This window comes from Micropterus salmoides, unplaced genomic scaffold, assembly GCF_014851395.1.
Source record: "Micropterus salmoides isolate LMB-PRFRI ecotype aquatic unplaced genomic scaffold, ASM1485139v1 Ms_hic_scaffold_13, whole genome shotgun sequence".
NCBI lineage: Eukaryota > Metazoa > Chordata > Actinopteri > Centrarchiformes > Centrarchidae > Micropterus > Micropterus salmoides.
Window position 1 is genome coordinate 8559666 of NW_024040374.1, and position 14833 is coordinate 8574498.

General features: G+C 39.4%; 1 protein-coding gene across 1 annotated transcript in view; it reads right to left on the reverse strand.

Moving 5' to 3' along the window:
• jak1 (Janus kinase 1) overlaps positions 1-14833 on the reverse strand; it is a 38826-nt gene that overhangs the window by 3995 nt on the left and 19998 nt on the right. Inside the window, exons 12-24 of the mRNA XM_038715317.1 lie at positions 13612-13721; positions 12761-12913; positions 12494-12581; positions 12282-12409; positions 10941-11079; positions 7782-7933; positions 7459-7609; positions 6564-6652; positions 5958-6150; positions 4993-5117; positions 3283-3455; positions 2183-2300; positions 1443-1553 (exon numbers count right to left, since the gene is read on the reverse strand). Coding sequence (XP_038571245.1) covers positions 1443-1553; positions 2183-2300; positions 3283-3455; positions 4993-5117; positions 5958-6150; positions 6564-6652; positions 7459-7609; positions 7782-7933; positions 10941-11079; positions 12282-12409; positions 12494-12581; positions 12761-12913; positions 13612-13721 — 1730 coding nt within the window. The remainder of the gene's footprint in view (positions 1-1442; positions 1554-2182; positions 2301-3282; positions 3456-4992; positions 5118-5957; positions 6151-6563; positions 6653-7458; positions 7610-7781; positions 7934-10940; positions 11080-12281; positions 12410-12493; positions 12582-12760; positions 12914-13611; positions 13722-14833) is intronic.

Here is a 14833-nt window from a genome sequence, read left to right on the forward strand (position 1 = left end):
AGCATGTCCATGCTGACATATTGATCATACGTTTAAACATTAATATTTGTATTAACAATCTAAGCAGCTAAAGCGGGCAACCCTGCGGGGTTCAAGAGGTTTTATACATCCAAAGAACTTATATAAAAACCAGACCAGGCGTTTAATGGAGACCTGCGTTTATTTGTCAAAACGTGTTCCCACACCAGGCCAGTAAACGTGGTAGGCAGCTATTTGGGACTCAGCTATTAAATGAAGTTTTACGGTAGTAACCACCTTCAAGTGCGCCAAACAGTTGGCAGACGCCAGTAAATAATCAGCGCCATCTAGTGGGATGAACTAAATTAGCGGCCAGCTAGTGTTAAAGCTACTTGAAAGTTAAATTATACATTCTCTAAAACATTGGCACAGCACTCTTACCGCACAGAATTTTTTGCTTGTTGTGCTATGCTTCACAGTACAAGCCATGCTCTGCACTATATTTTCCTGCTTTTTTGCCAGTCACATGTCTGAGCTGTAACACGTGTTGCCTACAGGCGCCAAACTGCAGCAGTGTTCTCCTTTGCTTAAGCAGCAGAAGATAACATGTTTACATCGGCAAGTACAAACTGTTGCTGCTACAACTTTTTCTGTGGTGGTTGTACAGATACTATTTTTTTTACTATTTTTAAAGTTTCCAGGGATTATTTTTATATGAAGCCAGAGATTATTGTGGCTAGAAAATAAGTCAGCGGCTGACATGTAACTGATGGCAGAAACACTGAATTTTATAGTGATTTTGAGGAAGAAACTGTAATATCGAACAGTCAGGCTTGGTCGATACACAATCTGCTTAACAAGGCCTATACAGGAACAAGCATCCCTACTTTAAAGTATACTTTAAGGTAAATGTTCTTATATACTGTAAAACTAATGATATTGCCAGTATCACAAGCAGTATTTCATGTGCACTTCACAAAAAACTATCAGGACATATTTTAAGTGATACTAAGAATCTAGATGTTTCATGTAAAGGGGTAAATAACTCAGAAAATGAGCCAACTGTGTCGTTCAGGGTCTCATAGAAGTGTCATTGTGGCCCTGATTTATATGAAAAATAAAACATTATTTTCAGATGTCTCTAATCACCAACATTTCTGGTATCTGTAAAGAGCTACTTAACAAGCAACCTTCAGCTACTTTATCAAAATGATGCCATGTTTACTGCCAAAGTTTAGCTCTCCTACAACTGAACATGAGCTGCATGTTTTTTTTTGTAATTTGGGTGCTCTGATCTTTTTTGGAACCTTGTTCTTCCCCGTTTCCTTTCCGACAGGATGCTGATGATTGAACATCAAGAACTACTATACAAAAGAAGCCGCTACTCTTTCTTGAGTCTGTCACCTCTAACCAGAGGAAGAACACCTTGACTATTGTTGGAGTCATTATTGTTTTATGTTGATAATGAGAAGACAGTATCTTACATGCTCAGGACAGCCATCAGGACGTGGCAACCTCCTCCCTTCTGTCAACGCCTTCACCAATCGGATGATAGTCATCTGACCGTGACTTCGACCGATCATACCGAAGAAGAGCTGCGTGGGTGAGGATAAGGACAGGTTACAAAAGGCACAGTGTACAACACTATCCAATACGGTCTCTATTTTTACCTAGACATGAAACGTGACGAAATACAACACGTGACTCGTGCAGGTCTTTATTACTAACTGCCTTCCAATAATAGTTGTTAGTCAATCAGGATAACAGTGGCAGTTAAATAGCCTTATGTAAGTGAAAAAACTTAATGAAAAACTAAGCTCTTAGCGTAGGCACAGGTGGTAGTTTGGACACAGGTCATGGTGGAATATGTCATCTGCCACTCCGGCCAAAGACAGACATCATCTGCCACATACGTGTGTGTGTGTGTGTGTGTGTGTGTGTGTGTGTGTGTGTAAATCTTGTTACACAGTCACATTGTGGGGACTTGCCTTCCTTTTGGGGACAAAAGCAAGTCCCCATGATGTAAATTGTTACACTTCAGGTTGAAGACTTAGTTTAATGTCAGGTTTAGGTTCATGTTAGGCAAGTAGTTGTTATGGTTAAAGTCACCAGGAAATGAATGTAAGTCAATGTAATGAATGCAGCGATAAATTCAGTTAATCTATTCAAGGTTTAGATGTAGTTCTTGAATGCAATGACAACAAAGAGATGACCCCATACTGACCGTCATCGGGCTCTTGGTGGAGTCACAGTAGGTGATGAGTTCATACATTGTCACCCCAAAGGACCAAACATCTGAGGCCAGGTAGAACTTACAGTGAGTCAGACACTCTGGAGCATACCTGAAAAACAAAGTGTCCGCACATATTTACTTAGAACCATTTCAACACATTGTTTCAATGTACGTTTTTTGTTAATGTGATCATGCTTTCCCTGTGTCTCTATCACGCATTTATACTGTACTTTTCAACATTAACATCACATACAATATGTTACTGAAATATACTGCTTCAATATACAGTATTACACACCTGCAGATGCACTATGACCTGCAGCGAGAAAAGGCTCCACTTATCCATTTATGAATTTAATTCTGCAAAAGGAATCAGCTATAATTCTTTAAATTGTTTGAAAATATATATTTGCTTCAAGAAATATTAGGTGGAAGACCATTTGTCATGTCCATATAGAATAAAAGAACTACGACTGGAATAACAATGTGCAGGCATGTTTTTACTTATCGATGTTTGTGTCTGCTTGAGGAAATATTAGTGATGAAATCATAACAGAAAAGGGGACAGTATCTGTCTAATTTTAATAAATGCCAATTTTCTAAAAGCTCCAAAATGCTTTCAAGAACCAGCGTCCCGCAAGACTGTCTCCCCTAACTAACCACGGTTCAACCTTTGACAATCTATTCTAAATATTTACTGTATGCTGTTACTAATATTACTAGACCCAGTCCCTGGTAATTTAAATACCATATTAATACTACCTAGTCATTTAGGCTCAGTTCATTAGCTATAGCTACAACTGAACTTATTGCCAAAAATAATTAAGAGTACTTTAAAATGATATGCCTTCACTCTTTGCTTGAAATTCTCCTATACAGTATCTCTCTCCTCAGTTCAAATTACTGTCTGTCTACAGTCAATTCCTTTCTAATCCTTCCTTTCAATTAGTATCCGCTCCACCTTTTATCCTCTCCTTCCTTTACATAGTCTCTCTCTAAACAATAAGATCTCGGCTATAACAGTCAAGTCTGAGAGAGTAAAATTTAAAGTGCTGTCTTAATGTCCATCTCCTTCCCTCCTCTTGACTCACCAGAAAACAGGGCTGTCATTTTCATCTTTGACAGTGTAATATCCCTCATTGTCCTTGATGCATTTGGTGAGTCCAAAATCTCCAATCTTCACTGTCCTCTCGTTCTCCACCAGCACATTTCGGGCAGCCAGGTCCCGGTGAATGTAATTTTGAGATCCTAGATAGTCCATTCCCTTAAAGAAAAATAAAACAGGGTCACTGTCACTGATTGAAATGCAGCCCATGGCTTTCTGTGATGTGGACTGAGTGACTGGAACATGCAGACAAACAAAGCTACATCTGGTGGTAGAGGGTCAGTCAATGACTTGAGGACGCATACCTGATGCATTATCTATTAACTAAAACACTTGATGCACTGCAAGCCATGTTGGTTAAATGTCTGTCTGACACCTGAACTGTTTCCATGATTTCTCTATCCAGTCTTTCCCATTAATTATTGAGACCATGGCGGTCCGCCACAGTCTAATTTGCTCCGCCCATTCAAAATTAACCGAAATTTTTTTTAACACATCTCATAATAACATTTCAGACATCTAACGTTGTGTTTTGTGGGTGCTGCTCTCACGTTCATACACTTTTGGCATCCAACTCGAGACAACCACTTTTCTTTTAAGGTAACTACGGTAACATAAGCGGCCTGTTTCTGTCACTCGTTTGTGAGAAGGCGATTAAACTAGCCGTACCTAAATTTGGAGTGCACATGTTTTAAAGCCTTTATGGTAAATCCACTGAAACGGACCAGTGTGAGCTGACAGGCAGGTTAGCGACTTTATCCTGTCAGTTTCTCTCTTTACAAAGACGTAGTGTTGCAGTGTTAGAGTCCTACCTGAAAAGTGGCTGTGAAGTCTTCATGTTACGCGATACGAGAACCACATACAACAAATATTTATCAAATTGGGTCGGACTTGATGAATTTAGCGCAAGGATGCACATGTGAAAACGCCCGGGTTTTAAAATAAGGTGTCTATACAGTATGGAAATAAGATTAATTTGATTATATTCACAGAACGTAAAACATGTTACATGTGTCCATTAAAAGTAAAAAACCACAACAATAAAATATTAGGGAACATTGTTTACAAGAATGCAAAGTTCTTCACAGGTAGCCTCTTAATTTTGCACCAAATTAATGCATTTAAAGAGGTCATATTATGTTCAAAATCTTATTTAGGGGTTGTAGCAGAACATGGTTTCATTTTCAAAAAAACACTATATTTTTGTCATACTGCAAATTGCTGCAGCTCCTCTTTTCACCCTGTGTTGAAGGCTTCGTTTTAGCTACAGAGTGATACATCTTGCCTCTACATGTCCTTTGTTGGGAGTTTCATCCATAAAGTTTTGCCTCAGCTCTATCTCTATATCACAGTAACCCAAACCCCCGAAAGGGGTCCGAGGGCCACCCACCAATATGATTCAACACTTAACTTCTACCACAAGGTTCACACCTTTTTTAAAATCAAGTGACAATCACATGACTATTGTTTTAGAAGGCAATTCATCACCAGTATCTAAACAGGAAGCGTTAAAACATTTCAAAGCATTTTGAGTGTGGATGCTATAATTACCATTTAACTACATAGTGGGTAGGTGTTAAATGGTAAACGCTGCCGGCTGGTGTTTTACTGTTAATAAAAAGCCAATATAAGATGCAGGGATGGCTGATGGTACCAGCTGGTCTGAGGAAATAGCTCTGTGAAAAGAAACCGTTACCTTGCATATCTGGATGGAGTAGCTGAGCAGGGTGCTGAGGTCAGTCTTGTTTTTGTTTCTGGGTAGATACTCCTTCAAACTTCCCAGGGGAACATACTCCATGATAAGTTTAATGGCCTGACCACCTACAAACCAATTTACACATAAATGCAATCAGAGACAGGCACAAATTCTGCTGTACCACTTTTAACCATCTGGAGGAAAACATTCTGTTCACTGCATGACAAAAAACATTTTTCAACATGTTTCCCAAGTCGTGCCTCTTTTTCCTTATGTAAGCACAGACGGTAGCTGGACAGATACATTTATAGTTTTGGTTCAAACAAATTGAGCAAGAAGATATGTGTATTATAATTATATTTGTATGACTGATGTTCCTTTCTAATATATTGTATTTTCATGTAACTAGTTTTGATATATTTTCATTGTGAATACAAAACTTGGGAAATACCTTTTTTACTCTTGCTCTGGATGGAATATTTTATTATACAGATGTTTCTGATACTTTAAGGATTCTGGAAATACCTTCAGAACAGCGTTAAGTGTTGTTAAACAACACTCTAGGATTCATTTAACATCATCAACTAGAATCTAGTGACACCCATCATTTATTTACGATGCTTTTATTTTGAAAGTTAAACCACTAAAGCTTCATGTAGCAGATGTGTTCATGTCTTATGTCACCTGTGACTATAAGGGTACAGATGGTTGGTTTAACACTTAAATATGCATTAATTGTAGTGCACGTACCTTTTACACACTAAAGCACCAAAGTTTATGTCAACACTACATGCCTGCTACTAAATTAAAAATTATATAACCTATCAGTACATTATATCTGTATCTGGAAAACATCTTATGGTTACCTAAAATGTTTGGTCAGATCTTAGATGTGTTGATCAAACATCACGAAGGTGTTTCTTTCATACTGCTTTATTTTTGTGTATGTATGTATTCCATCTTACCGTCCTCTTGGCAAATGCCCTTGTATTTGACAATGTTTTCATGGTAGAGTGCCTTCAGGATGTCAATCTCACGCGAGAGGTTGGTGCTCTGCTCCTCCCGGTTCTCGGGTTTCAGGGACTTCACTGCCACCAGCTCACCAGTTCTATCTCCCCGAGGATCATAGCGACACAGCTCCACCTTACCAAAGTGGCCCTGCATTAGGAACACATAGAAAATTTAAGTTATTCGGACAATCCTGAATGAGTTCCAGTCTACTTCCTGTGTGGGACCAGTTGTTGTTGTTTTTTTTTCCAGTTCAACATCTTCTGTTGCTTACTTCTGTTGCTTACTTCACAAGAATCATTATACCACATTTTTTAATAGTAGGAAGCTGATGTGAACCGTGAAATAGGAAACCATACTCACCAAACTACTTACAGCACAGACTGCTCTGAAGGTAATTATAGATTTTATACAAAACATGTGACAATGCATGTAAACTAATGGCCAAGTCGCTTTATTTATGCATTTGGAAAATGTCAGTTTAAACATTCTTATAATGGCTAAGATCTATTATACATAGAGTAAAAGCACAAAATAGCATAGATACAGCAGGAGCAGTTTACCTCTCCCAGATCTCGGACCCTCATCAAGAATCTCTTTTCAAACACAGTTGGGTCCACCTCTGGTGTGGGCTTGGGTTTGATAAGTGGGTCTGAGAGATGGAAAAAGAGCAAATACATTGAACATACTGGGTAAACATGTCTTTTCTTCAACATAAGCACACTTGCGTCATAGGAAGTCTATTGTGGTTGACAGTGTCAGTTTTCACCATAATTTTCTGTGATTATGTAAATGTTAGCATGCTCTGGTTTCCACACAAATGGCTACTTAAAAGTTGAGAATTATTCTAGCAAAGTCATTCTGTATCACCATTTTCAATAATTATAAAATTGTTTATTTAACAGAAAGTGTTTTTAACCTAATTTCAAGCCTTTTGGGGTGCAACTTAAAGTAGATCAATATTTTAGTGAATGCTTGTAGCTGTCTTGAGATTTTAAAATAAGATGATCAGATAAGCTTTAGCAAGCCTGACTGCAGTATCCAATTCTGGCCAGCAGGTGGAAGAACAGAGTATTATGTCTCCATGGGGCCCAGCTGAGGGGTAGATCAATGATAATGCACCCAGTGAACTTCCTCATGAACATCTGAGTTGAGTAAACAAGTCTCTCTCTCTTTGCTCTCTCTACTTACTGAGCTGCTGCTAGGTAAGATACAAAACATGCAAAACATTTAGATCATATTCCAGCTTTAAACAACTGCCTTGAAAATTTGAACATGTACATGTCTTTCGCCCGTTCTTTATCGTACGCTCAATTTAAATCCAACATGTTTTTGGAGACGCCCAAAAGACAGAATAATAAAACTGCAGAAACAAAATGGTTTTACTTCATATCTGCACCCACCTCATTACATGAAAACACTTATAATGTACAGTACACACAATACCCTCATACATACTCTTTTCCTCTAGCATGTCTATGTCTCTGACGATAGCCCTGAAGAAAGGTCTCTTCTTGGGGTCGTAGTTCATGCAGTGGGTCATCAGTTCAGCCAGCTCTATGCAGTCTGGGGTGGCCAGTTGGCACTCTGTTTCATAAAACCTCTCCTTCTGCTCAGCACAAATACATAGATTTGAATGTCAGTGGAGGTGAAAAGGGAGTATGGAAATAAACAGGAATAAAAACAAAGTATAGGGAGGCCATCAGATTTCAATTAACAAATGGCATTAGTGTAGATATGATTATACACAGTCATATAGAGTTCTTGTATGTGCCTCCTACCTCTGTGAGTTTCTTGTCTTTGAGGGGGACCCCTCCATCATAGCAGATCTCCCACAGGGTGGTACCAAAGCCCCACTTGTCAGCTGCAACACTCAGGGAAGACACACTCTTGACACACTCCGGAGCAATCCATGGGATGCGATGCACACACTCTGCAGAGGCAAACAAAGTCAGTTTTAGAAACAGTAAATCAATTAAGTACAAATTTGTTTCAGTCCCCTGGTGCAAAATACAAAAAGATGATTATTTGATGATTACTGGAGATGTGTGAAATATAGAAACATGAGCTCAACCTAATCAGTGGAAATTATTCTTTACATTGTTCTGAATTGTAATAATGTCTGACCAATGTGAAGATGTGTGATGATGCCCTCAAAGGCAAACCTTGCCCTTTAAGACATAACTAGGGGAGCATTTGTCCAATATTACAACGTGTGAAATATTGACTTAACCTTTTTAACAAGCTAAAGAAAAACATGCTGACCGCTTCATACACACAAACACCTTCAACATAAGGGAAATATAATAACTGAAAGACAATATAATAAGCATACTGGTCCTGTCCTCATCAGGCTGTTATATATTTATATTTCTATCTAAGTTTTGTGGTCCAGGTTCTACCAGTGCTCAGTGGCACCTGAAGTAGCGTGACTTACTCAATAATCCACATTCTTAATTGAAGTAAGAGGTTAGGCACGCTTCAAATGTCTCACAAATAATGAGGTCTGTCAGGTGTTCTCAGAGTGGGTCGAGATAAGATCCAAAGTAAACATGGACTTAAAGCTAGGACAGGCAATATAGGAGAAATAGCAAGAGACGGCTAGATTTTGAAAGTATCCAACCGAAAAAAAATCCCACCCCGTCAGGTGGGGCAGAGTGTGCGCAGGTAGGTAGGTTGGTAGGTCGGTGGGTGGGTAGACAAGCAGGTAGGCCAGCCAGTCATTTGGCAGTGCTTATTACAGTCGCAGTTTTTCATTTTTGTGTCAGAGCATTTGATTTATTGATTTCATCAACGAGAACTTCAACAAATATAACAAACAATGCTTCTGAAATAAATTGCCTACCCTATAAAGCAACAAACTTGATTGCCTGGTGCATCTTCATCAGAGACTAAGAAACGCAAAGTTTGTTGCCGTAAAGGCACATTTATACTCCTGCATAGGGTCTATGAGCATACCTACAAAGTCTGTGTGCTCCAATATAGGTCTTACCTCTGAAGCTTCTCCTGATACCATCTTCTCATTTGTTTGCTTTTTATTTCCCTGCTACTGTCACTGAGGGGGATCCCTCCTATATTAGCTTTCTTTCCCTGAGTTTTTTTGTGCAGTTTTTTTTAAATCTCTGATTTGTCCACATCATGTAGCTAAGGATAGAGGGTAATGTACTGTATGTTGTGCAGGCTATAAAGCACTTTAAGGAAAACTTTTGGCCTATCTAAATAAAAATCGACTTGACTGCACTATCCATATTTCGCTTCAGATATCACAGATCAATCAACAGGATATTGTTAAACAAGTAACAAACTGAGAACTGTTATTTTTAAAAGAGTAAAAATATAATCACTTTGACCAAATGCTGACAAAATCTCCATGCTAAACACTATTTGAAAGTAATGTTTAGAGAGTGACCTCATGTATCTGAGCCAGCATACTCCCACCATGTTCCATTTACCAGGAGCCAACAGTAAAATACAAAACAGCTCTGACACACTGACTGGGCAGGTAGCGGTCTTAAAATGTTGACTGACTGCATTTTCTGAATCTAAAAGCTTTGGCATCGGCTGGCTGAAATTTATTACTGTAACTGGAAGACAGGCTGATTGACTGACTCCACAGTTGGCTTTCTGGCTCCATAAATCTATAACATAGTACGTGCATGCAGCTCAGACTGGAACACAGGATGACTGACTGGAGGGAAAGAGGAGGAGGAGTAAAGAGGTGAAGAAGCAGTGGAGGGGCTGAGTGGAAAGAAGGGGGAAGATGGAGACAGAAATGGGAGTGGGGAAGGCGGTAATTGAGTGTACAGAAGGACAGAAGAAAAAGAAAAAAGAAAGAATGTAAGGAAGTGATTTGAGGGTTTTAGTAAAGTGATCAGAGATTGCTGGGAAGAAGTAGCGTGCTCCCTGTGGGTTTCTCAGCACTTTATCCACTATGTGTTCAATCAAATCTATGTGCAAGAACATCGATGTGTAACTGGAAGACTCATTGTTCTGCAAAGGGAAGGAGACAGAAGAAGAAATGTAAAAGAGTTCTGGGAACAAAGAGGGAGGGAGGAGCATCCCCAAGGGCGTGTGGCGATAGACATTTGCACACATTTTCAGTCCGTACTGTGGTTTGCTGATCCATCTGTATAGCCACACTGCATTATATATATCACACAACTTCTGGCTCTAATAGGCATAACATGAGGTGGCCATTTGAGGGGAACTGTGCAATCTGAGAAATATCCTTGTCATGTCATCTTCCCTGAACCCAGATGCTTTTACAACACAATTTGTAGTCTTAGAGGAAATGCGCCCAGTGCAAAGTATATTGATTAAGTGACAAATAGGATTCCTATTCCTGACTCGGAAAGGCTTTTTTCTTTTATCTGTATTTTGTAGGAAGAAATGAGGGTACAGATGACTTTTAAGCAAAACAAAGAAACGAACAAAAATCCAACTCAAGACAGGACAGTGCATTGAATAAGCTACAACAAGCAACCTTAGTTTATATGTAAAAAGGAGACGAGCAAGAAGCATATTTCTAAATTAGTTTGATGTGGCCGATCATCAGACAACGTGTGTCAGTATGTGTTGCTGTTTCCATGAAATGTGAGTCGCGGTCAAAATAGTTTCACTTTGAATCTTTCAATTGTCTTCTCTTTGGTGTTCTAATTAGATTTGAAAATGTATTGGAAATCAATTCAAACAAATGATTGTACTTTCACTTTATTACACATCCTTGAGGTATTTTATGTGTTCGCTTTTCTGGTTTCACTGTCATTTACAGCTGACAACTTACCGCTGACTGGGAAAGAAAAGTGGAACTTGAGAAATTTTCCATTGTAGCTGTTTTGTAACCATTTAGGTTTCACTTTGAGTGAGTGAGTTAGTATAACATATAACCTCAAGTGAACAGAGAGCAAATGTGTGTTTATATGCGTGTACTTTGCACCCACCCTCTCTGGTGAGTACAGTGATTGGTATTCCTGGGTCGCTGAGCTTGATGAAGGGCCCTCCTTCATCTGTGCCCAGTCCGTCCCTGGCCAGCAAGATGTTTTTAGCACACACAAAGCCGTGGACCAGCTTTTTGTCCTCCTACAAACACAATTGAGAGGGCAAATATAAAGATTTTGATCATGAAATGGATCTAACATGGTGCAGGTGATCACCTGGATGCACAGGACTTACACACTTACTATCATATAGGGATGGGGTTCGAGACCCGGTTCCAAAATTTCTCAAAACCCAAAAATCAATAAGGTTCGAGCTTATCGATACTGCTATCGAGACTTGCGGATCCCATGATGTAACGTTATGTCTCGAGCGTCAAATCTGATTTCATTTGAAACGCAATGGATAAGAAAATCATCAGGCTGCCTGCTCTCTGTCGGCTCCTACACACACACACACACACACACACACACACACACACACACACACACACACACACACACACACACACACCGGCAGCAGAGCGAGAGGCTGCACCGTTGCGGTGGAATAATATTACGGTGAAGGTTAAGTTAGCTCCAAATTACTGTAACGTTAGTTGATGACAACTACACTCGTTACTGTAAGTACGTGCAATAAAACCTTCGCAAGTAAAAAGACAATACTTTATCAATACACCTGTCTGTAACGTAACGTTAAACATGTAGAAATGGTTAATTAAATCTTCTCTGTCCTCAGTATCTCATCCTGTATGTTTTATACAAACACTGCTAATGCTAGCTTGGCATTAGCCAAATGTTAAAAACAAGCTAAATAGAAAGCTGTCTGTCTGGAGCACAGACTGGTCTGTAGTCTTAAAAACTCAGCTGCTGGCTGAGACACACCAGACGCTCCTCCTCCTCGTTACCTGCAGCCAGCGAGAGAGCAGGAGGGACTGATACAGACTAATGTTGTTCTTTCTAAACGTCATTCACTACTTGATGTCAGATAAAGTTATTGAGTAACTTTGCTGTTATATTAAATATTAAATTAAAAAACAACCAGGCAGTTAATATGTACCCTTCAATATATGTTTATTTATTGCAAGTGATATGTCATCTCAATATATAACGTTCTCGCACAGTGAATATTTCCTGTGCAGGCCTACCTCATGCCCGTTGGGTCTGGTCTTACCAAATAACCATAACTTAAAAATAGTAGTAAAAATAGTAAAGTATCGATAGTGGCATCGATAAAGAATCGGATCGTTAAGCAGTCTCAATAAGGGTATCAATATCAAAAAAAATAAAATAATTAACGATCCCCATCCCTACTATCGTGTGTGTGTGTGTGTTTTCCTGTCTCACCAAGTAGCTGAGAGCTGAGGCCAGCTGCTTGGCCACCTGGAACTTCCATGGTGTGCTGAGTGGGCTCTGTTGTCTCCTCATAAATAAGTCCAGTGGTCCTAGCTGGACAAACTCCTCAACCATGATATCTGTTCCACACAAACACAAAGACGATAGAAACAGCCCTGCACTCTGATACACATGTATAAACACAGTTCTCAACATGCACTTACTCTCCTGGTGGCGGACACACACTCCATACAGCAGCACTATGTGTTTATGGGACACTTGCCGCATCATACTGGCCGTTTCAAAGAACGCCTGTCAACAGAAAGACAAAGATGACTTAACACATAGCACATTACAGAAACATTAAATTTTGAAACAGCTTGCTGCTGACAAGTATTATCTTTCAGTTTGGTTAGCTGTTACAGAATGTAGTCAAAGTCCTCATAAGAACAGGTGAACAAGGATGTACAGGATGGATCTGAGTGTCTCACCAAGGAGATGTCCCTGTGTCCAGAACCCAGCACCTTCAGGACCACCTTGACCTCCTGGAAGGATGAGTAACCTGCATCCTCCTCCTCCTCACTCTTCACCCTCAGTGTGCCCGAGTAGATGTTGGTTTTTGTGCCTCGGCCAAGATGCTCCTCCTGGTTAACACAGCAGGGAGCACATAAACAGTTTTACATAAATAGTTACATCCAGTACCGAAACAACGGCTACTACAAGAACAGGGCTATGAAGATTTTGAAACTATCGTCAAATGCATTTTCTGTCCAGAGAAAGAGTCTTAGTTTAAGTGTGTTTATTCCATGTGCGCTGGAGGATAAGCAACATCTGCTTATGTGCACCCTCATTCAAAATGAACAAAACTACTTATAGATACACAGTTTTAAATTCAACTGTGTGTGCTGTGAGGAAGGCTGAGCAAATATGTAATCTGAGATATATAAACAAATTAATTAGGCAAGTTGACTGAGAGTCTTTTTATTTGAGGAACCCATTTTCTCTTACATGCTATATCTGTAAATTATATGAAAAAAGAGAAGATTAAATAAATTGTGAAGGGTGTAAGTTCAACTGTGTAGATTAATGCAAATATAAGGGAAAAAACAACAACATAGTGTACAATTTCTGAAATAAAAACACCCTAATAACACAAATGCATTTGCCTGTGATAATGTTACAATTGTACTTTTTTGTGTGTTGACTAAACTGGTATGCGGTCTAACATGCAGCACACTGGAAGCCTAAACTGTGACGTAAAAAAAATGCATTGACAATCATTTAAAAACTTCGTAACTATGGACTTACATTATTTATTTTATCTTTACATCTATGGACATACCTGTTCAATCTCCTCCTTGAGAATGCGATGAAAGCTGAGCTGACTCTCCTGCATGGGTGTCTGAGGGACTGATGCTCTCTCTTTGGTGACCACCAGCAGATTAGAAACCTCTGCAACGCAAACACACACACATACACTTTGAAAAAGCCACTCCAGGGTTTTTGTATAAAGTTGTGCACATAAGTGTATATCATTTATATTACTGCTGACCATTTTCAAAAGTATGATAGCGAGTTAGATTCCTCTTTGTTAAAATCCAGATGCAGAGACTTGACATTGTTTTTGTGTTAGGTAATCCCTGATTGGGAAAGTCATTTCTGCTTGTATTGTTGCCAAAGGCATGGTTTTGTAACACTGTCTAAACTTGCCTGCACTGCATTCACACAACACAACAATGAAGTGACAACCATAAAAGCAGGAATGGTGTTGACAGTGAGGTAAACTTGGGTTTAAGTGTCTTTTGGAGCACAAGAATGCTACAATTGTATAGACGCTTATATAATCACTGATATTCAGCATGAAAGCAAAACTGTGTTTACATGTGGTGAAAAAGCTCTCAACAATTACGTCAATGTGGCAATGATGTGAACAGCTATTCAGGCTGGGTTACCATACTGATTCAGATTATTTTTTGTATGTACAGAGCTGTGTGTGTGGGAGGAGACAGTGAAAAAGTGTCTTTGTGCATGTTCCCATACTGTGTGTGTGTGTGTGTGTGTGTGTGTGTGTGTGTGTGTGTGTGTGTGTGTGTGTGTGTGTGTAATGTTGTGGCAAAACCAGCGCACTGTGGTTTAAGGGGGGGAAAGGCATCTGTACTCCTTCAGCATCACCCTATATTCAATGCCAAAGAGCATTGAGAGCATTGTTCCGTAAAATGCAATCTGTTTTTATGCAAAAGCCAAATACAACATGCACCCACACATTCCACTGAAGATACACTGCACTACACTGCACCCACTCCTTAACCCCCTCACCTAATCCAGGCCTTTCACCCATCTGCCATCATGTAGTTACTTTACATTATTTTCATAACAGTTAAAAACCATGCATAAACCCAAAACAACACTAGGTAAAAGTGTTTGTATCATATAATCAGGGATGTGGGCATACCAGTGTGATATAGTTAAAGCAAGGATGTTGTATAACACATCATAAATATTTTAACAGGGACAACAACACACCACTCCAGTCTTTTATCTTCCTCTAAAGCAGACAAAGTCCA